Below are 20,161 nucleotides of genomic sequence, written 5' to 3'. Positions count from 1 at the left end.
TAAGAGTTGTCGGTTTGCAGTGCTTTCAGCGAACATGTCTAAACACGCTTCAAGACTCGTGACAATATATATATATATATATATATATATATATATATATATATATAATTAAAAATATATATATATTTAACTGAGATTTTTAACTTTTGTTTACATTTTCTTATTATATTTAATTTTATATTTACATTTTGTATTTGTTTAGGTACTGATTTAACGTATACATAAGTGGCATTCTATTTTTTTTTTTTTTACAGTATTTTGAATAGTTGTTTTTATAAGAAATGAAAGTCAAACTTTGTTTTTTTTATTTTTTATTGTATATGCTGAATATTTAACATTCAAACCATGAGGACATATTACAAACATGACATTTACAACGTATGAAAGAAACAAAAGAAAGAGAAAGGAAAGAAAAAAGTAACAAAAAGAGTATACATTAATAATCACAATATAAAGAGGAGTTTAGTTCTTTGAGCATATCCATATTTCAAAATAAATCCTTAAGTCAAGTAAAATTGTTTTATTCATTGATATACCTATCAAACTCAAACGCACAGCTTCTCTGCATTCTCATTGGCGAGCAACATATGCTCCGTCCTGCGATTGGATAAAAGTTTCACTTCAGTCTTAAACACACACACACACACACACACACACACCCACCCCTCCACCCCTCCTCTTGGCGTACCGCTATTATTCCACTCCACTTATTCCCAGTCCAGGAAAAGTCCGTTAGTCAAAGCGCAGAAGAGACGCAGCGAAGAGATGCTGTCCACCTGATCAAAGCGCTTCAGTATTTTGGATCGATTTGAGAGAGAGAGAAAAACTTTGGATAGAAACATTTGGAGACGCAAGAAAAAAGAAAAGAACAGAAAAGAAAAGAAAAGAAAAAGGTTCAGAGTCGAAAACTTTGGTTAGAAGAAAGGAAAACCTAAGACTCTGGAGAGGAACGCAGTCTTTCAAACATCCCTCAACAGGTGCGCAGATCTATCTGAGGAATAAAAGAGATGGCCTCCGCGGCTCTGGAGATCCTGGGTCTGACCCTGTGCGTCTTTGGCACGCTCTTGGAGATGACCGCCTGCGGGCTTCCCACCTGGAAAGTGACCGCCTTCATCGAGGCCAACATCGTGGTGGCGCAGACCATCTGGGACGGCCTGTGGATGTCGTGCGCCGTGCAGAGCACCGGCCAGATGCAGTGCAAGATGCACGACTCCATGCTCGCGCTCAACCACGACCTCCAAGCCGCGCGTGCGCTCACGGTCATCTCGTCCGTCATGTGCGTCGTGGGGCTGATGGTGGTGATCGCCGGCGCGCAGTGCACCAACTGCATCAAGACGGAGAGCGTCAAGGCGCGCGTGGTGAACGTCGGAGGCGTCATCTACATCGTCAGCGCCGTCTTCATGCTCGTGCCTCTGTGCTGGATGGCCAACAACATCATCTCCGACTTCTACAACCCGCAGGTTCCGGCGGCCCAGAAGCGGGAGATCGGCGCGGCGCTGTACATCGGCTGGGCGGCCACCGCGATGCTGCTGCTCGGGGGAAGCATGCTCTGCTGCTCGTGTCCCTCCTCCGAGAGCTCAGGCTACTCGGCCAAATACGCGCCCACCAAAAGAGCAACGTCCAACGGGGACTATGACAAGAGGAATTACGTTTAGACGCTGTTCGGACTCAGTTACACTGGCTGTTTTGTGCGGTCTTGTGTGTTGCACCTGCAGATGTTTCGGTTCTTCTTTTTTTAAGCATCTTGGACTACTGATTGGAACGCCAATCTTTTGAGGATAGCCTATGCATTTCTGAAAGGTGGACGTTTTATAATAACTTTCAACAATAGTAACAAACATTATGCAATGCTTAACAGATCATCGCAATGCTTTGAAATAGTCCTGAATCATTCATTTTTACAATGTTCATATTTTAATATGCATTAACTACTGATCTGTTCAACATTATATCAATTTATATATGCCCGTTTTTTGTTTGTTTTTGGACTGATTGGCTGAAATGTATTTAATAATAACTTGAAGTAAAAAAAATATTGCTGATACACTGTAAAAATGATTTTTCTAAGTAAATAAAACACGTTTAAAAAGAAAATGCTATTTCAGTCTTTCACTTGTTTTTTTCTTTGTAATATTTACTATCAGTTCCTGAGTTGATACACGTTTTTCTGATCATTATAAGTTGATATACTTAATGTTCATATAACCTCATGGGCAAATGAGCATAAACTATGATCTGTTAAGCATATTTAATGTTTGTTTTCATAATGAAAGTTAGTATAAGGTGTTTTGCTTTTGCTAAAAATGCTGTTTCAAACCTATTGAGGATATTCATGAGTGAAAGAGAAGCTATAATCTCACAACAGATCTCTTTTAGGTACCTGGAGAAGTTTGTAAGCTTGTAAACGTTTGTCAAAGACTAAAAGCATTAAGTTAGTAGCTATAGCTGTTGTGATGTTTACTGATGTGTTAGTGTGTAGAGGAATCTGCTTCGGCACATTTGCAGAGACTCTTGTTAAACGCTTGGATTGTCAGGAGAAACATCTGGAAAACTTAAGCGATTCCTGACTGCTTGGTTAATCGTAACTCACCCGTCCACATGATGCTCATCAGAGCTGAAATACAGTCCAGCAGGATCTCTGTCTGCTTGGAAATAGTCTGTTTTTGGGAATATCCTGCTGGTTAGTATCTTCATGGACGGGCATCTTCATGTTTCTTGAACTCAAGACCTCTACGTTCAGTTTATTCAGCTTGTCTGAAATGTTTATTTTTTGTTACTTTTTTAATTCTTGAAATGAATGTTGTTTGGAATAAACATTTACAGTTTTGACACAAATATGAATGTTTGTGTTTTTGTTTGATACGTCCGTTATAGTTGTGATGTACACTGTCACCTCAAGCTCAATATCATTGTGAAAACCCTTAATGTGTTCTATAACTTTCCTATAAACTGCGGTTTCTGGACTGGTAGTTCGCTTCTTAACTAGATTTGATGCTAAACAAAGTCATGAAGGCTTATATTTAGCATTGAAGTTGCTATGAAGGTTCTTACCAATTTATTCAAATGAGCTCTAAGTATTTGATGCTGGGTGGTTATTAAATGAAAAGTGAGTACAGTCAGATGTGAAGTGCAACTGTTGTTGCCTGGGTTTCCAAAACCTTGTTTCTTAAGGCTTAGCTGGTCATATGGCCACTCAACACAGCAAAAACACGTCAGTCACACTGAAGAACTGCATGACCTGATTTTACTGGTTAGCTCCAGTTAACTGAACTGGACACGCTGCAGTGTAAAATGAAAAATAACTTAAGTTTTACTTAAAAAACACAAGATACATGGATTCAAGTTTGTTTTTTGTTTGCACTGCCAACTTTCACTGGCAGTGCACCAAAAATATATATTTTATTTTTGTTAGATTCATATTTTATATCCATTAGAAAAATGTATATTCAAAAATCAATAATGTTTCTTTAAACAAAATAAAAAAAAAACACTAAATAATTTATTAGATTTTTAGTTTGCAATATCTTAATTCCAAAAAATAAAGACAGAAAAATGCATATAAAAATCCATACGTTTTCGTTCCACAAAATAACGAATAAAAAATTACTATAAATAATACATCAGGTGTTTACTTTGCAATAATTGCTAAATTCTGAAAAAATGGATATGATCAGAAAACGGATATTAAAAATTCATACATTTAAGTCAGGTTCTACACTTTGCTACACTAAACAACTATAAAGTAACTTTATGCTGAAAAACAACACCATACAGTGCAAAATATGACTGATTGGTTTGATGCTTTCGAGATCATCACAAATTTTCTCAAAGCACGTTTACGCAAAACTTCATCTAATTCAGCCAAATATATAACTTTACATTAGTGGTGATATATTGAAAACAGCAGTTTACATAATGAATGAATGCAATCTAGCTGTTAATATAAACTAAAAATATATTTATTAAAATAGTATATGCAAGTCAAAAATCTATATATTTTTTCTACCTAATCTGACTATAAAATGTAATTTATTTCATATGGAAAAAAACTATACCATTTAAACAAAACTAGTTTAGTTTTAGTTGTTGCCACCTGAAGTAATTTCTTAGATTATTTGTCCAAGCATTTTATAGCTCAAACTCTTGTGGTCCTGAGTTTCTGTGGTTTATGGGTTTGTTAACAGCACTGCTTCCCCCGAACCTCCTCTCTCAGTCTCCAACACAATAGAGCCTGTATGAATATCCACACCAGCTCTTTCAGCCACCATTGTGGGATTGTTAGTTCCAGTCACCCTTTGGAAGCTAAGAAGGTTACGAGGCTGAGTAACGAGTGTGTGTGTGTGTGTGTGTGTGTGTGTGTGTTTTGGGTGGGTACTCGGGGGAGGTGCCAGACTTTTTTAAAAGGACCTTCCATCCATAATGAAGAGAGGCGCATGGGGGCAGCGACGACGTCATTAAAGAATCTTCGTCATGGCAACCGCAAAAGAACCTGCAGTTGCCTGGTGACAGGACCCCATAATGTGGCCATATGGATGAGGACAATGGAAGACCCGTCGGCAGACATTCCAAGACACGGATGGGGGAGAGAGAGACAGAAACGAGGAACAAGAATGTGAAGAAAGAACAACCTCTCACCCTACACACATACTGACATAAACAAACAAATCTCACATATAGAAACCAATACACAATGATTATAGATCATTATTTTACACCACAGTGTTATTTTAGCACCACTGAGATACTATTAGTTTTTTTTTTAAATTTAAGTTCAAGTTTTAGGAATTTTGTTGTGTGTTTTTGACATTTTTAGTATTTTTTTATGTCTATATAGTTTTTATTCAGTTGTATTTCATTTTTTGACTAAAAAATTAGAAAAGTTTTAAAAAGTTAGTAAACACACACACACAAACACAATATATATACACAGTATACATTCCATTCAACATATATACATATATGTATATTCCAGTAAACATTTATTTTATTTTTTTCATTTTCATTTTAGCAAAAATGTCAAGTAGACAAAAAATATGGGCCTAAATTAACTGATCAAATCAAGTCAAATATATATATATATATATATATATATATATGTGTGTGTGTGTGTGTGTGTATATTAATATGACTTAATGAACCTAACTGCATTAGATTACATAATTATTTTTTTCTTAAACATATTTTTATTGTAAAAAAAAAGACATTGAAGATAATATTAAAAGATTCATAAAAATACTTTTTTTTTTTTTTAACTCCCCACCTGCTAAATTTCTTTTTAATTTTGTTTTGAACAACATCACAACAGTGCAGCCAGGGAGAAAATAGAAGAAAAGAGAGAGAGAGAGAAAAACAATACATAATGAAAATGAAACACATAAAAAATGAGCACAAACTAGTAGTCTTTATACCTTTCCTAGTAGTACAAAGTCAAATAACAGATGCATAGTTAAAAAAGTTACACAAAAAGATGGTGTTTGGTTGGAAAAATTTATATTTATGTGAAAATAACCTAATAATTAGGTAATAATTAGCTTTTAATGCTTCTAAGCTTTCATTTAAAGCATTTTATCTAGTGTCACTAAACGCAATTGCAGAAACAGTAACTGTTTTCAAACAAGTTGGTAAACTGACGGTCCCCTTCGACTTCCATAGTATTTTTTCCAATATCATGAAAGTCAATGGCTACTGGCAACTGTTTCATTACCAACGTTCTTTAAAATATCTTCTTTTGTGTTGAAACACAATAATAACAGAATTAAAATTTTTGGGTGAACTATCCCTTTACGATATTTGTAAGCTAAAACATTTCTTTAATGCATCTGCCACGTGACGATTTAAACACACACGGCAGGTTCTCATGACGCCTGCGCTGACCTCTGCTCTCCAAAGGTCAGGTGTCATTTACAGCTTCCCATAACTGACCGGTTGTGATGTCATCAGCCTCACCATCGCCACGGTGACGGTCCATCGTGAACAACCTCTCACCCTGACTCACTCTCTCTAAGACGGATCAGTCACCGTCCACACTCCCGCTGTCAATCAAATGATCAGCTGACAAACTGCCATCTATACCTCGTGAGATGCAAGAGTTGCCTTAAGATAAATCTCCACCTGCTGACTACCAGTCAAAAGTTTGAATGTCGGCCTTTAACTTTTAGTTGGGTAAAAAGAACCTTGAGCATCATTTAACGCTTGTGATTTCACCAAATAAATAACTTAGAAATAATATGCTTAGGAATGTTTGTGTGTGTTTATGTGAGGTCGATTATGATGCCAAACTGTTATAGTCCAACAGAATCATCAGACTTCCTGTTTAAGGGTCAGCTGGACAGGAAGCAGGAAGGAAGTTAATGAGGAGGGGCATGATGATGTGTGTGTTTGAGTGCCTAATTATGCGTTAAGCTGGGGAGTGTCATCATAATCAAGGAAAAATGACGCACGGAAACGTGCAACAAGTCATTAGGTCCTGTACAAGAATGAGGACGTTTTATTTTCACAGAAGTGGCTCAGTTTCGGTTTATGTATTAATGATATTATTAACCTGCGTCTCAGGTGACCGTTGTCATTGTATGTTAATAAAATCCAAAGATGTACTATTAGTTATTACAATTTCCTAAGAGAAATAAAAAAAATACACAGATGAGTCCATAGTTGTCAGAGGTGTTATTGTTAACAAAAAATATTAGTTGTTTTCGGTAATTGAAAGAATGCTGAAAGAAAAAAACTACAAATATTAGTTTAAAATGCAATTTAAAAAATGTAAACAGAAATTAGAAATGCATCTAATTAAAAAAATATTGAAGCCTGTTTCCCAGCACAGAATAAAAAACAAATAAAGGTAACTTTTTTTGCAACTTTTTCTCTCATCTTTTTTCCTCGCAATTCTGAAAAAAAAAGTCAGAATTGCAGAATTGCAAAATATAAGCTCCTCACAATTCTGAATTTATATTCAGAATTCAATTCTATTTTTTTTTCTTAGAATTGTGAGATTCAAACTTTATTAAATTCGCAAATCTGAGGGAAAAAGTCAGAAAAAAAGATTTTTACTTAAAAATAAAATAAAATAATTCCATGGTGGAAACAAAAACTGAATTGCGAGATGTAAACTTGTGAGGAAAAGTCTGAATTGTGAGGAAAAAAAGCATCAGACTTGAGAGATAAAAAAAACAAACAAAAAAAAAAATCACAATTACTTTTTTCTTTTATCCTGTGGCAAAAACAAGCTTATAGAAATAAGTCGAAGTAATAAAACTGAAATAAAAATTAAAGCTCTATAAAAAAAAAAGGAAAAAAAAAAAAGCACAATTACTAAAACTTAATTTAAAATTAAACCATAAAAAACTACTATAAACTTTAAAAAATATTATAATAGTATATAAATAATAATTAAAATAAGCTAAAAAATGAATGTGAAGAGCAGCGCTGATCATTTTCTCCTGGAAGAATTTAAAAATTTGAGTTCCTTTTGAGATTTCCGGATTTTGATCGCAGCCTTTGGGATCTTGAGTACAGTTTGAGACACTGCTGAGATCACTTCTGAATCAGAGGACATAGATGGGATAGTATTGGAGTTATTTTCTCAGGAGAAATATCTTTTACAGGCAACAATAGACATAAACCTCATTTGTGATTTTTCACTCCGATGGTAACATTGAGTGGCAGCGGTGACTGAACCCTGCAGGTTCTGGAATGTCTGGGAATGATTCTGGAATGTTCTTAATGAAATATGGAATGTGTGCAGGTTGAAAGTAAATGAACTGGACGAGGGTTTGACCTCCTGCTGTGACACCAGCTTATGGACACAATCTCGGTTATATGAGACGGATTTATTCTGCTTTAGATGTCTGATTTTCTTCTTCAACAGTGATTTGAGATTTCCAGCTTTTCATTACATCAAAAGGAACAACATTCCCCTAATTTAAGAGAGCATGGACACACACTGACTCACCCAGAGGAAATTGTCTTCTCAGTTGGGCAGCATTTTAATTGGCTGCTGTGGGATTCTTCACGGATGTTTGATTGTCTTTTCTCGTATTCTTCAGAGCATGTTCACTTACACACACCTGCAAGAAAAATCACCAGCGATCTCTTTAATATTTCAACCGTTTCTCCAAGACAGCTGTAAAATTAAAATGAGAGCAAATGGAAGGCCTTGCTGATTCCTCCTGCCTCTTCTCAAAAACAACAAAAGTCCATATCGTGCCATAGTAGAGCCATTTTAGGTTCCCCAAAGAACCTTTCAGTGAACAGTTAACTTAAAAGAACAATTTTTCTTAACATTTTAATAATCTAAAGAACCGTTTTCCACTATAAAGAACTTTTTATGCAATGTAAAAGTTTCAAGGATGTTAAAGGTTCTTTATTAAACCACAGATGAAAGTAAAGAATCTTTATTTTTAAGAGTGCAGATGTTCCTCCAGGAAAAAAACCCTGTAATCTCACGTGTGTCTTCAAAGAGATCTCAATAACATCTCAAACTGTGCATAGATTTGCCAAGATCCCAAAGTCTGCATTCCTAAGTCAGAGATCTCAGTATGAACTCAAACATGTCTCATCCAATTAACTGAACTGCTCTCGACATTCATTTTATAGGTCTATTACTGTATGATGACTATTCACATATTTGTGTCTGTCTTAAACATCTGAGACAAAACTGATGCTTAAATAAAACAGAACTTTAAGGTCCATGAGCTACACGATTTTTATTTATTTATTTTTTTAAATAAGTCTCTTTTTCTTACCAAGGCTGCATTTATTTGTTAAAAAAATTGAGAAAAAACAGTAATATTGTGAAATATTATTACAATTTCAAATAGCCATTTTCTATGTGAATATATTGTAAAATGTAATTTATTTCTGTCACGCAAAGCTGAATTTTTAGCATCATTACTCAAGTGTCACATGATCCTTCAGAAATCATTCTAATATGCCGATTTGCTGCTCAAGAAACATTTATGATTATTATCAGCTGCAAACAGTTGTTCTGCTGGTATATGTTTGTGGAAACCGTGATGCATTTTTTTTATGAATATAAAGTTCACATTAACATTTATTAGTATTTATTTGAAAGAGAAATCTTTTGCTATATTATAAATGTATTTACTGTCTCTTTTAATCAGTTAAATGTATCCTTACTGAATGAAAGTATTAATTTCCTTGAGGGGAAAAAACTTTCAAACAGTCATGTATGAAAGAGTATAAAGTCTGGACGGATGAAGCCATTCATTTGTAAGTCGCTTTGGATAAAAGCGTCTGCTAAATGACTAAATGTAAGTATGAAGCCCACCCAAAAGTGATGGAGAATCACACACACACACGCACACACAAAGTGTGATACTGCCACACACAGATGACTTCTATTGTTCATGGTTATCCAGAGCAACTAATCCTCACGAGATCAAACCGTTCAAGAACAGACTGAGAGAAGAAAACAACAGGACGGCTACATGCCACAAAACCAAAGAAAGACACTTTTGTTGATAATAACAGAAGAGTCCAGCATAAATAAATTCTTGTAGCTGTCATCTTAAACCAAAAAAAAAAAAAAAGAAAAAGAAAAAAGAGACATGTATTTCTAGTTCTGCACATCTAAGCACAGCATTACATTCCAACAGAGCATTTAGAGGAAAAAACAGCGACTCCGAGGCCAGCATCACTATTATTACTGCACATAACTAGAGTTAGTAGCTATTACATTTTGCAGATTGCAGAGTAGCCTACAGCAAGAATCGAGTAAATGTAATACAACAGGACATAATGTGAGAACATGAGCCAGAAAAAAAGAAAACTGGGCAAAGAAGATAAACGGCTGAGTCATGCTTTGATAATAACCCATGATATAAACACATCCACCCATTCATTAGGGGAGAGGGTTTGCTACAGCTCATTGACAGAGGGCAATGCTGTCCTTAGCGTCAGGAAAGACAACTTAAAGCGATAGTACAGACAAAAATCAAGCAGTCGTCATTTGCTAAAAAAAAAACAATAGAAGCCCAATAGAAACCATCACAGAAATTCCAATGGTTTCCATTAAAATACCATTATGTACCATTAGCTTTTTCCAGTAAAACCATTAATAAATTCCTCTTTGTAGTGTGTTTTGTGAATCCATCACATACCAGTAGACACCATTATAGTTTCCATTAAAACCAATACAACTCCCACTATAACCATTAAAACCATTACATTTTCTATTGTGTTTTTTTCAGCAGGGCCATGTCGGGCCAAACCTGTTTGACTTTAAAAAGTCAACAAAACTGAGATTTTTAGTGGAACATGTGGAAAACAGCAGCACGGACACTGGAAGTGTCTTGTTATTTATACTATTAAAGTAAAAAAGTATCATTAAAGTAGCTTTGAAAAGGTTCGATTTGATAGCCTATTAATTCATAAATATTTATTGAAAGTGAATCAAAATGTGATTTTCTTTCCAGAAAAAGTTTGCAGATCAAAATAACCGTGGCCTGTTCGTCACACAAACCGAACGTATTGTATAACTTTCTTCATCAAAACAAAGTCATTACAGGAATAATAGTTCAACAATAAATGATAATCTACTTTATCAGGCCATGCAAAATGTAGAGGTGTTTGTTTCTTCATCAGAACAGATTTGGAGAAATGGTTTGCTCACCAAATAATCCTCTGCAATGAATGGGTGCCGTCAGAATGAGAGTCCAAACAGCTGATAAAAACATCACAATAATCCACACCACTCCAGTCCATTAAATAACGTCTTGTGAAGCAAAAAGCTGCTTGTTTCTAATAAACAAATCCATGAAGGCTTTTTAACTTAAAATCGTCGCTTCTAACTAAAATAGGAGCCATCCATATTAATTACCATAATATTAAGTACATGTTAATCTTAAGAAAAACATGTTTGCCTTAATCTAATATTTTTTTTTTCAGCATAAATCACCAGGGCTATTGTTTATTTTTTTTATTTTAGAAACACTTTTTTCAATACATTACAGATAAAAAAAAATCTAATCTTTTTTTCATTTGAAAACATGTTATAAAATGTTTAAAGCTTTCTCTGTTGACCTTAAAAAAAAAAAAAAAAAAAAACCTGATCATCTTAATGTGGTAAAAATTTACAAATAATAATAAAACAATCATAAAAAAAAAAGAAGAGAGAAACCAATATTGAATGGCTAGTCAAATTAAATACTTCACATTCAAAAGATTATAAAAATCATTTATTTGAATTCATATAAAACACACACAAATACATACTAAATGACATGACACAAAACAGTTAAATCAGGCCTGTACAGTCAAACAGAATGTCTGGAAGCACACGACCAAAACACCAGCTGATCTCTGAGCTGATCCTGAACTCTTCAGGAAGGGCTGCAGACGGTATAAACGTCAAGGTGAAGGTCAGTGAAGGTATTTGGCACCAAACTGACTGAGAACACGGTAAATCTCATATTTACTCAAGGGCTGTGAAATTCCCCTTGTGGAGCAACAGTGTGTGTGTGTGTGTGGATGCGAGTCTCTTTGCAGAATCAAAACACACACATATACATGTCCAGAGTTTCTGTGGGCAGTTTGACAATCCTTCCCAGCATGCAGTGGGCCTTTATGACAACAGGGTGATGAGGGCATCCAGAAACTTCCCCCTGTCCTCCATCTTTAGCTCTATGACTGCAGAGAGAGAGAGAGAGATTTTCACATAATCTGTTGTGGCATGTTGATAAATGCACACGTGTGCATGTGTGAACGTGTGTGTGTTTTGGGGCCTGGCAGAGCTGAAGGCATCTGGCACCAAACTGACAGAAATTATGGGAAAATCGACTGAGATGCTGACAGAACGAGTGAATATAACGGCATCTCATGTGCATGTCAAATAACTAAGTGTTATAATAATATTGCACGATTGTTCACATTTTTCCATTTAACATTAGGAGAATTTATTCAAGATTTGGCTTTGAAATTAAGTTTGGCACTGGTGTCTTATAGTGCGACATGTATTTCATGTTTAAAAAAAAAACAACAACAGACATTCAGGAACACAGAAACTTGCTTTGAACCGCTTCCCCCATAAATAAAATACATTCACTACTAAAAGCTTCATTATCAGCAACAAGGTGATCATGTCGCTGTTTTTGAAGTAATTAAACTCACTTGAGGCTCACTACTCACAATCTCTTTCTCCAATTCATTTAAATTTAATCTTACCACACAATGAAAATTACCATTACTTTAGCCATTCAGTAAAATTATGCACTGCAAACATCCATAACAGCTTTAACTTATTCATGCTGGCAAGTGCTCATGGTATAATCACAGGATAATCACATCTGCTGTGCATTAAAGTCATAAAACTATCCGATGTGAAAAAATAAAAACTATAGACAAAAATTAAATAAATAAACTAATAAAAAAAAAGTCAAAACCAAAAAAATACATTACTATAATTACAATGAAAACAGAAAATATAGAACAGAAACTACTTAAAAATATTAATAAACACTATGAAAGTGTCTCAATTATACCAAAATAACACTGTTTTTAAGTTTTTCAACATCACAGTATTTGTTTTCTACTCATTGCAAATTAAAATCCTAACTCTTGACACACAGCAGCGGTCAGAAGCGCAGAAGAGCACAGAAGCTCTGATCTGCTCTGCCCTCTTGTGGTTGACATGCTGTGTGTGAGATCACCGGCAGTGATGCAGTGACTTACCCGAAGTGTCGAAATGATCGTGTAGAGTTCTGGAGCTGGTGCTCTCAGCTGCCTTTTCAAAAGCCCGGCCAAAGAAACTTAAAAAGAACAATTATCGGAGTTAGAATTAGCTGAAAAAGAGTGCGTGTAACATCTCTATATAAAACAAACCCACTTTTTCTTGTCGGACGTTTCTGATTCTGGTGGAATTCCCAGGACGATCACGGTTCCCTTCTCCACGTCCAGAGGAGCCGCCATGATCAATGGAAGGATCTTACAGCGTTTGTTCCTCGTCTAACAAAAACATACACATGAGAACTGCCATGTGTTTGACGTGCTTAGCTTTAAGATTTTTTTCGGCTTAGCAGCTTAATGTGATTGCTGACAAACTCCACAGGCACATCACATCAAATTACTACTTTCATTCAGTATTTTAGCCCACATAAACTTACAGAGCAGATGAATGCTTTGAGCAGGTATTTGCAGAGGAGAGTCAGAGCCAGAGGTTTAGAAAACAGCTTCACATCCGGTGTTCCCTACAAACAGAAAACAACTTGGTTTCATCACAATAAAAGAATTACTGACAACAAAATGAAAATGGTAATTTATTCATCCTCATATTATTAAAAACATCTTATTTTGTTTTGTGGAAAACATGAGCATTGGGCAGAGTTTACAGGTAATAATAATAATATTCATTGTAATACATTTACAAATATTGTTCGTTTTTCAAAACTACAAAATTAACTCAAATATAAATTACGATTATAGTATAAAAGAGTATTTAATAATAACAATGTTATTTCTTATTTTATTAAATTATAAATATTAAAACAAATCAATAAATAGGACTATAGTAATAATATTATTGCACTAGACTAGAGTATTGAAAAATAAGAAAAAAAAAGGAATAATAAGAATCTTATTTTACAGAGCAACAGTAAAATGCCAATACAAATATTCATGGCTACGTTTAATGTCCTTTCTTTCAAATGTTTACCATAGAGCTTTAGTTCTGACAACAGATATACATCGTAATTACAAATTAGTAAGATGGTTAGCACATAGAGTGTTTTCATTGCAAACTAGCAGAGATGGAGCAGCATTCACAGAGAACCAAACTGCTGGGAGAACACTGGAGCTAGTTCTTTTAAAAATACAGTGTTGTACTTACTATAGACTACAATCATGGGGCTTTTCCAAGCTATTTTTTAGAGTTTGATGGAAAACTGCTTCACTCCAGAAATGTAAACCTTAAGATATTTGATTTGATCCTTACCTCCAGTAAATGACAATAGAGGAAAGGCCCCTGTGAGAGTATGAGGTTGGTGCAGATGCAGCTCGCCACTGTCTGCTGAATGGCCTTCAGTTTCTTCTTGGCCAGATCAATGCCTAAATGCAACCGCTCCAGATTACTCCTACAGAGACACAAGAGAGAGTTGCTGAGTAAAACTGACATTAAGAAACCACACTGACACTTTACAAAATCAATGAAAGCGATTTTTTTATGGTTCTAGTTTTAGGTAACTATAATAACCCCTGTTTCACACCTGGACAGACAGTCCAGAGCTTTGATGAAGTTGTCCGCTGGCGTTTCATCCTTCTCCACGTTCTCCAGCAGGGCGGCCGCAGCGTGAACTACATCACTGGCCAGGAACCGGTTCTTAAAGCCAAAGTGTACGGCGAACGTCTGCACACGGATGTCTTTCATACTTAAAAAAAACAAAGCGAACAATTAAACACATGACAGATGTGCAAGACTACTGCAAGAGCAATCTTTCATTTGACTCTCTCTCACCTGAATTTATTGGCAGATTCCTCGATGACTTCACGCAGGTTCTCTTTAATGGTCATATCCATAGAGTTAAATTTCTGTCGCACCTGCTTGAGTGGGAGACTGGGGGAAAAACAATTATTAAAAAGATATTTTCAACCCCAAAATCTGATAGGACAAGCCAAATTATAAAACAGCCATAATAAAACTGAGCATTAAAGAAATAGTTCAACCAAAATTAAAACGTCCTGAAAATGTACACGCCCTCAGGCCATCCAAGATGTAGATGAGTTTGTTTGTTCATGGGAAAAGATTTGGAGAAATGTAACATTCCATCACTTTCTCAGCAATGGATCTTCTGCAGTGAATGGGTGCCGTCAGAATGAGAGTCCAAACAGCTGATAAAAACATCACAATAATCCACAACACTCCAGTCCATCCAAACCTCTTCTTCTGGCTAAGTCTGTAATCCATAACATCACTTCCACAAGTGAAAAAGTCCATCCCATGCTGCATATTTCTCTCCTGACTCAGATGAGACAACTTTTTCACTGGAGAAAGCAATATTATGGCTAGGAGGACATTTATTTTAGCTGGAAGAATGGATTTGTTTCTTACAAACACAGTTTTTCTCTTCACAAAACAAAAACTGATGGACTGGAATGGTGTGGATTATTAGGCTCTCATTTTGACGGCACCCATTCACTGCAGAGGATCCATCGGTGAGTAAGTGATGTAATGCTACATATCTCCGAAACTTTTCAGATGAAGAAACAACTCATCTACATGTTGGAAGGCTTGAGGGTGAGAATTTTCAGGAAATTTTAAAGTGCCCATATTATGGATTTTTGAAAATGACCTTTCATGCAGTGTGTGTAACAGCTATAAGTGAACGAAAACATCCTGCAAAATTTCTTTATATCTGAAAGTGCACCGTGTATAAAGTTATTGTCTCTCAAAAGATACAGTCGACTCTGAATCATTGAAACGATTAGTTTTTAAAACGAATCCCAAGCCGTTTCATGTTGACGTCAACATGAAACATTAGCATATTGCCCGCCCACTTGTTGGTCTTTTCACGTTGGTTTGAATGAAAATGCAAATTAATTCTTTGCCACTAGCTGCCGCTTTTATAGCGGTTTCCCTGGTAACGCTGTACACAAAGCAGCACTGCTGCATTGAATCTGCATTGAAAATGAATCGTTGAGCAAGTAAGGTAAAAATAAATGCATATTCTAAGACAATGAAAGTGTTTTTTGACCTTCCATGCATGTCAACCTGTTGTTGGGGACTCCCAAAACCAAAATATGAACCTTTCATTACCCATAATAGGGGCACTTTAATTTTTAGGATGAACTATTCCTTTAATACAAATCATTGGCACACATCAACTTTAATGAGCTTGCTCAATAAACTATTAATACTTTTTAAATTAAACATCTTTATCATATTCCTATTGCTGCAATTCTATAAAAATAGTAAGTTACTGGAGGCCAGGAAAGATTTTTCCATGATTAACCAGGAAAAAATATGCCATAAATGTGATAAAATTACAGTAATGCATAGCTTCTTGCTTTAGCAGAAACACCAAAACTGTTCACACACCATTAACACATGAACCAAAGTATTTTTATGCGAATTAAGAGCAAGAAGAATAAGATCAGTCCACTCACCCCATGTCTGCTAGGAACTCTTGGAGTTTCTTCTGTCCGTTGATGGACCAGAGTTTAAAGCTGCAGGAGGTGTAACAGGAGTTACAGATGCTCTCGTACAGAGACCAGTGCTGATACAACACCAACCTCAGACTGACACGTGGGGTCAAGGGTCAAACACAGTCAATATACACACAGCTCATCATCATGCATGTTCACAATACTACTTATTTTTGATATATAGCAGCATGCATAATGTATATTGTGCACATTATCTTTATGCATGAAAACCCCTCATTTGCTAGAGCACAAAACACTATTATGCAAAAGGTGAGACTTTTTTTTTTTTTTACACAAAATTAGCAAAAAGAACTACCGGTATATTCATTTCCAAGATGTGCGATACTCGCTGAAATTTACTATAATGAAGTCATGAAAAAATGTAGCATGCTGTTTTTAAACAGTAGTACACCGGTTTCTGTCTGAACACTCATTTACACCACAAATTCATCAACAGGATTCATCAGCAGGATACTCGTATTCAAAACTGATCCTCATGCAGTCGATGGACAGCGAGTTCTCCTCATCCTCATTTCTATGGTTGTGTCGGGACACGTGGCGCTGTAGGGCGGCGATGTCCGTCACGTATTTCATGCTGTACAAGAAACAAGGTTACTTGAAACATTTGCTTCAGAAGTCATGAGAAAATCGGAGATGTTTCAAAGAGGTTGATGTTGGCAAAACGAGATAAGAGTGAGATTCTTACTGTGGTATTTTATCATGAACCCACTGATCTGTCACTCCAATGACACTCCACCTGCCAATCAAAGAGCGAGTTTTCAGTTCAGAGAACAAATATACACTGTACAACGGTTTTTCAAAGATTATTGGTGTACATTTTAAAAGAAAACATGATTTCAATCCTTCTAGGTAATTTAGAATTTAATTGAATACATTAATTGCCTTTTTTTTGTCTGTGAAATTCACTAGCAATTTCTGAGTGAAAACTGTTTCAAAGCAAATTCTACACCAAATTGTTTCAGTTTTTTTTTTCTACTGTGACTTATTAGAGGTAATATAAAATAAGAAGCTCACCACAGCATGTCTTTGGTGTCTTTAGACATGACCCAGGCCAGCTCAAACATCACCAATGCTGCCTGAAAATGGAATAAAGTGGTTGCAAATTTTGAGAAAATATTGAAATTATTCCAGTAGTAAACAGTAGCACTAAGTGATACACACTGAATATTCATGGGAATTAATAATTGACAAATATTTAACATTTTTAATTGACAAATATTTAACAAATTATTTTACAAATATTGTTTTGGCAATACAAAATTATACAAATATATTAGAGCATGTCAGTTTTAAAACAGAGTATCTGCATAGTTTATACAATGAAATTTAAGACATGCACAAAATTAATACCGTATGTCCATACAATCTCAAAATAAATTATTTAGATTAGATTATATATCAGATTGTATTACTTGAATTAGAATTTTTAAACTGAATTTAAGACTTTTAAGTTCACATTTTGAAATTTCAAAACACCGATGCAATAATCCAGAAATATTTTTAAGTCCCACGTAGCATTGTTTTTAAAAACATATGCATGTAAATCACAATGTATTGTTATATTAATTAATGCATATTTCAGAGCAACATACATTAGGCTTTTGACTAAAGACATTGATATATTGAGCATTTTGTAGCCCCATTTTGTAGTCCTGGTTACCAATCAAATCATTTTCAAATTAATCCGTCACAAATACATTAACGCATGAATGTCAGACCATATGAAATCACAGTAACTCACTGATGTTCCATGAAACTCATACTGCTCGTAGTCAAACAGAATCTCTCTCCTGCAAACACAAACACACTTCAGAATGTAGTTAACACACAAAAATGTGGCAGTAATGGCAATTGTAATATGGAGTGATGGTTATGTTCATAATTACTGACCTTCGAGCTTCCCATTCCCGTCTGGCCCGTTGCCGCTCTATTCTCCTTTCTAATGCATTCTGAAGCAGTTAACACATACATTAGAGGATCAGAATATAAATAATCCAGCTGCTTATAACGTGTATGACATTATTATGAAACGAGCCTCATCATATCGCCTTCGTTTCCCAGAAGGCTCTGCGCTGCCATCACTTTCATTTCCAGAATCATCGCCATCTGCTTCATCCTCCTCGTCATCACGGAAGATGTCATCGTAAGACGGAACACCAAGGTCGTCATCTTGCTTTATCAGAAGCTTAATCTATTGCAGTTCAAATAAAGAAACAATTTATTAATAACAATATATTTGACAATAAGAATATATATATAACAAGATGCATTAGAGGAAATAAAATGCTGAACATTTGTACCTGTGTGTCATTATAGACATTAACCACGTCAACAGGTCGGTGTGTGTCACAGATGAAGAATACGGAGTCTTCCTCAGGCTGAAGGGTCTCCAGCAGGTCCACATTTGCTCCACAGTTTATCAAAACAAAATACTGGTACTAGAAGAAGAAACATACAGATACAAACAACAATTACTTCTAGATAAGACTCAAAAGCTGATCAAATAACAGTCTATACATTTGATATATAAGCTGGATTTTAAAAATGCCAATGTAGACAGCGTTTATAGCAGAGCATTAAGTGGTACCTGCTCTTTATGCTCCATAAAGGCGGTCCCCAAATCCTGCCATCCTGCCACAGGAACCAGCGTATACTGGACTTGATCACAGTGAAATAGAGCCTGGATGGAATAGACACAAACAAACACTAGGACTAAAAATGCTGAATACTTTTGAGCAAATACTGCAGGATATAGTTGATTTCAAACCAGCAAAAAATGCTGGGGGACCATGGAAAAGTTTAGAGAAAACCAGTGTAAAATAAATAAAAAATAAGATTAAACTAAACACTAAATAATACATGATTAAAATAAATCTGATTTAAAATAAATAATAAATTACCCCCCCCAAAAAAACAACCTTTGATTAAAATAAATAAATAAAGTAAATGAAAATTAATAAAATGAATAAATAATTGATTACAATAAATACAGTTATAAAAAAAGAAACTTTTTATTAAAATAATTAAATACATCTAACAGTATAGTACAATAATGAGTAGAAAAAAAACACGCATTAAATGTACGTGTATGTTTTAACACTGTAGCATATTAATTTATGACATGACTAACCTGCAGAACTTTACAGGCACACAAAGCATCAATATCAGAAGACACGAACAGGGCCACTCTCTAAAGATATAAAAACAAGAAAACAAGCAAGTTTAAGAAAATCAAAGTACTTTACGAATATGTATTTAACTGTAACGTTAAGTAAAGAGTTTGTACTATAAAGCAACAATACAGTACCTTGTAACACACAAGCAGTAACATAAGATACAACATTAACATACAACAAATTAATATGTAATTTATAACATATAACACTAAAACATTAGCATATAATTGTAGTATTAATAGTACTTATTAGTAGTAAATATCAACAGTATTTCTGCCTTGAAGGACTCCAGCAAACGAACACAAGCAAAAAAACAACTATTACGCACCTGATTAACGACAACATCATAAAATTCCTTTCGAATATCGGTCACAAACATGTTAAAACATAAGCTTATAAAGTTTATATATATATATAAAAAACTATAACGTCTGCTTATGTTCGCGTTAAGACAAAGTCCTTCTTGTTTTTAAACTCAGGGTTTCCGTGTTTCGTCTCTGGCGCCAAATTTGCTTCTTGTACATTTTGTTCGGCCTTTGCAGAAATAACCAATTGAAAATCGACTTAGAATGACAGGTGGATGCATTAGCCAATGGCGTGCGACAGCAAGCGGCTCTTCTGTCCAATCAGATACAGATACACAGCCTAGCAAAATAAAATATGGTACAAAATACGGTAATAGAAAAACAAAAATCTAGATTTTTTTAAAAGCATATTTTACTAATTTATTGAAGAGTTATTGTAATTATTATATTTCATATGGATTTAACACATTTTATATATAGGGCGTGTACCAAAGCTTGAAAGAGAAA

At 35.0% G+C, this 20,161-nt stretch overlaps 2 protein-coding genes across 2 annotated transcripts; one reads left to right on the top strand and one right to left on the bottom strand.

Annotated features, from left to right (window-relative positions):
• Window positions 1-690: 690 nt before the first annotated feature.
• On the top strand, window positions 691-2,835 carry cldn5a (claudin 5a). Its single transcript, XM_058785506.1, has one exon. It carries the CDS (start codon window positions 1,008-1,010, stop codon window positions 1,653-1,655), a length of 648 nt encoding a protein of 215 aa, XP_058641489.1. The 5' UTR covers window positions 691-1,007; the 3' UTR covers window positions 1,656-2,835.
• Window positions 2,836-11,177: 8,342 nt separating this feature from the next.
• Window positions 11,178-19,871, bottom strand: cdc45 (CDC45 cell division cycle 45 homolog (S. cerevisiae)). The gene is made up of 18 exons (XM_058784877.1): window positions 19,678-19,871; window positions 19,304-19,363; window positions 18,761-18,853; window positions 18,474-18,611; window positions 18,209-18,364; window positions 18,064-18,122; window positions 17,915-17,963; window positions 17,188-17,249; window positions 16,859-16,909; window positions 16,628-16,747; window positions 16,114-16,245; window positions 14,465-14,563; window positions 14,217-14,378; window positions 13,946-14,084; window positions 13,119-13,202; window positions 12,842-12,960; window positions 12,688-12,764; window positions 11,178-11,646 (listed from the first exon to the last, which is right to left on the bottom strand). Exons 1-18 carry the CDS (start codon window positions 19,726-19,728, stop codon window positions 11,582-11,584), a joined length of 1,716 nt encoding a protein of 571 aa, XP_058640860.1. The 5' UTR covers window positions 19,729-19,871; the 3' UTR covers window positions 11,178-11,581.
• Window positions 19,872-20,161: the final 290 nt, after the last annotated feature.

Source organism: Onychostoma macrolepis, chromosome 08 (assembly GCF_012432095.1).
Source record: "Onychostoma macrolepis isolate SWU-2019 chromosome 08, ASM1243209v1, whole genome shotgun sequence".
NCBI classification, from domain to species: Eukaryota; Metazoa; Chordata; class Actinopteri; order Cypriniformes; family Cyprinidae; genus Onychostoma; species Onychostoma macrolepis.
This window is presented reverse-complemented; position numbering and strand designations above follow the sequence as displayed.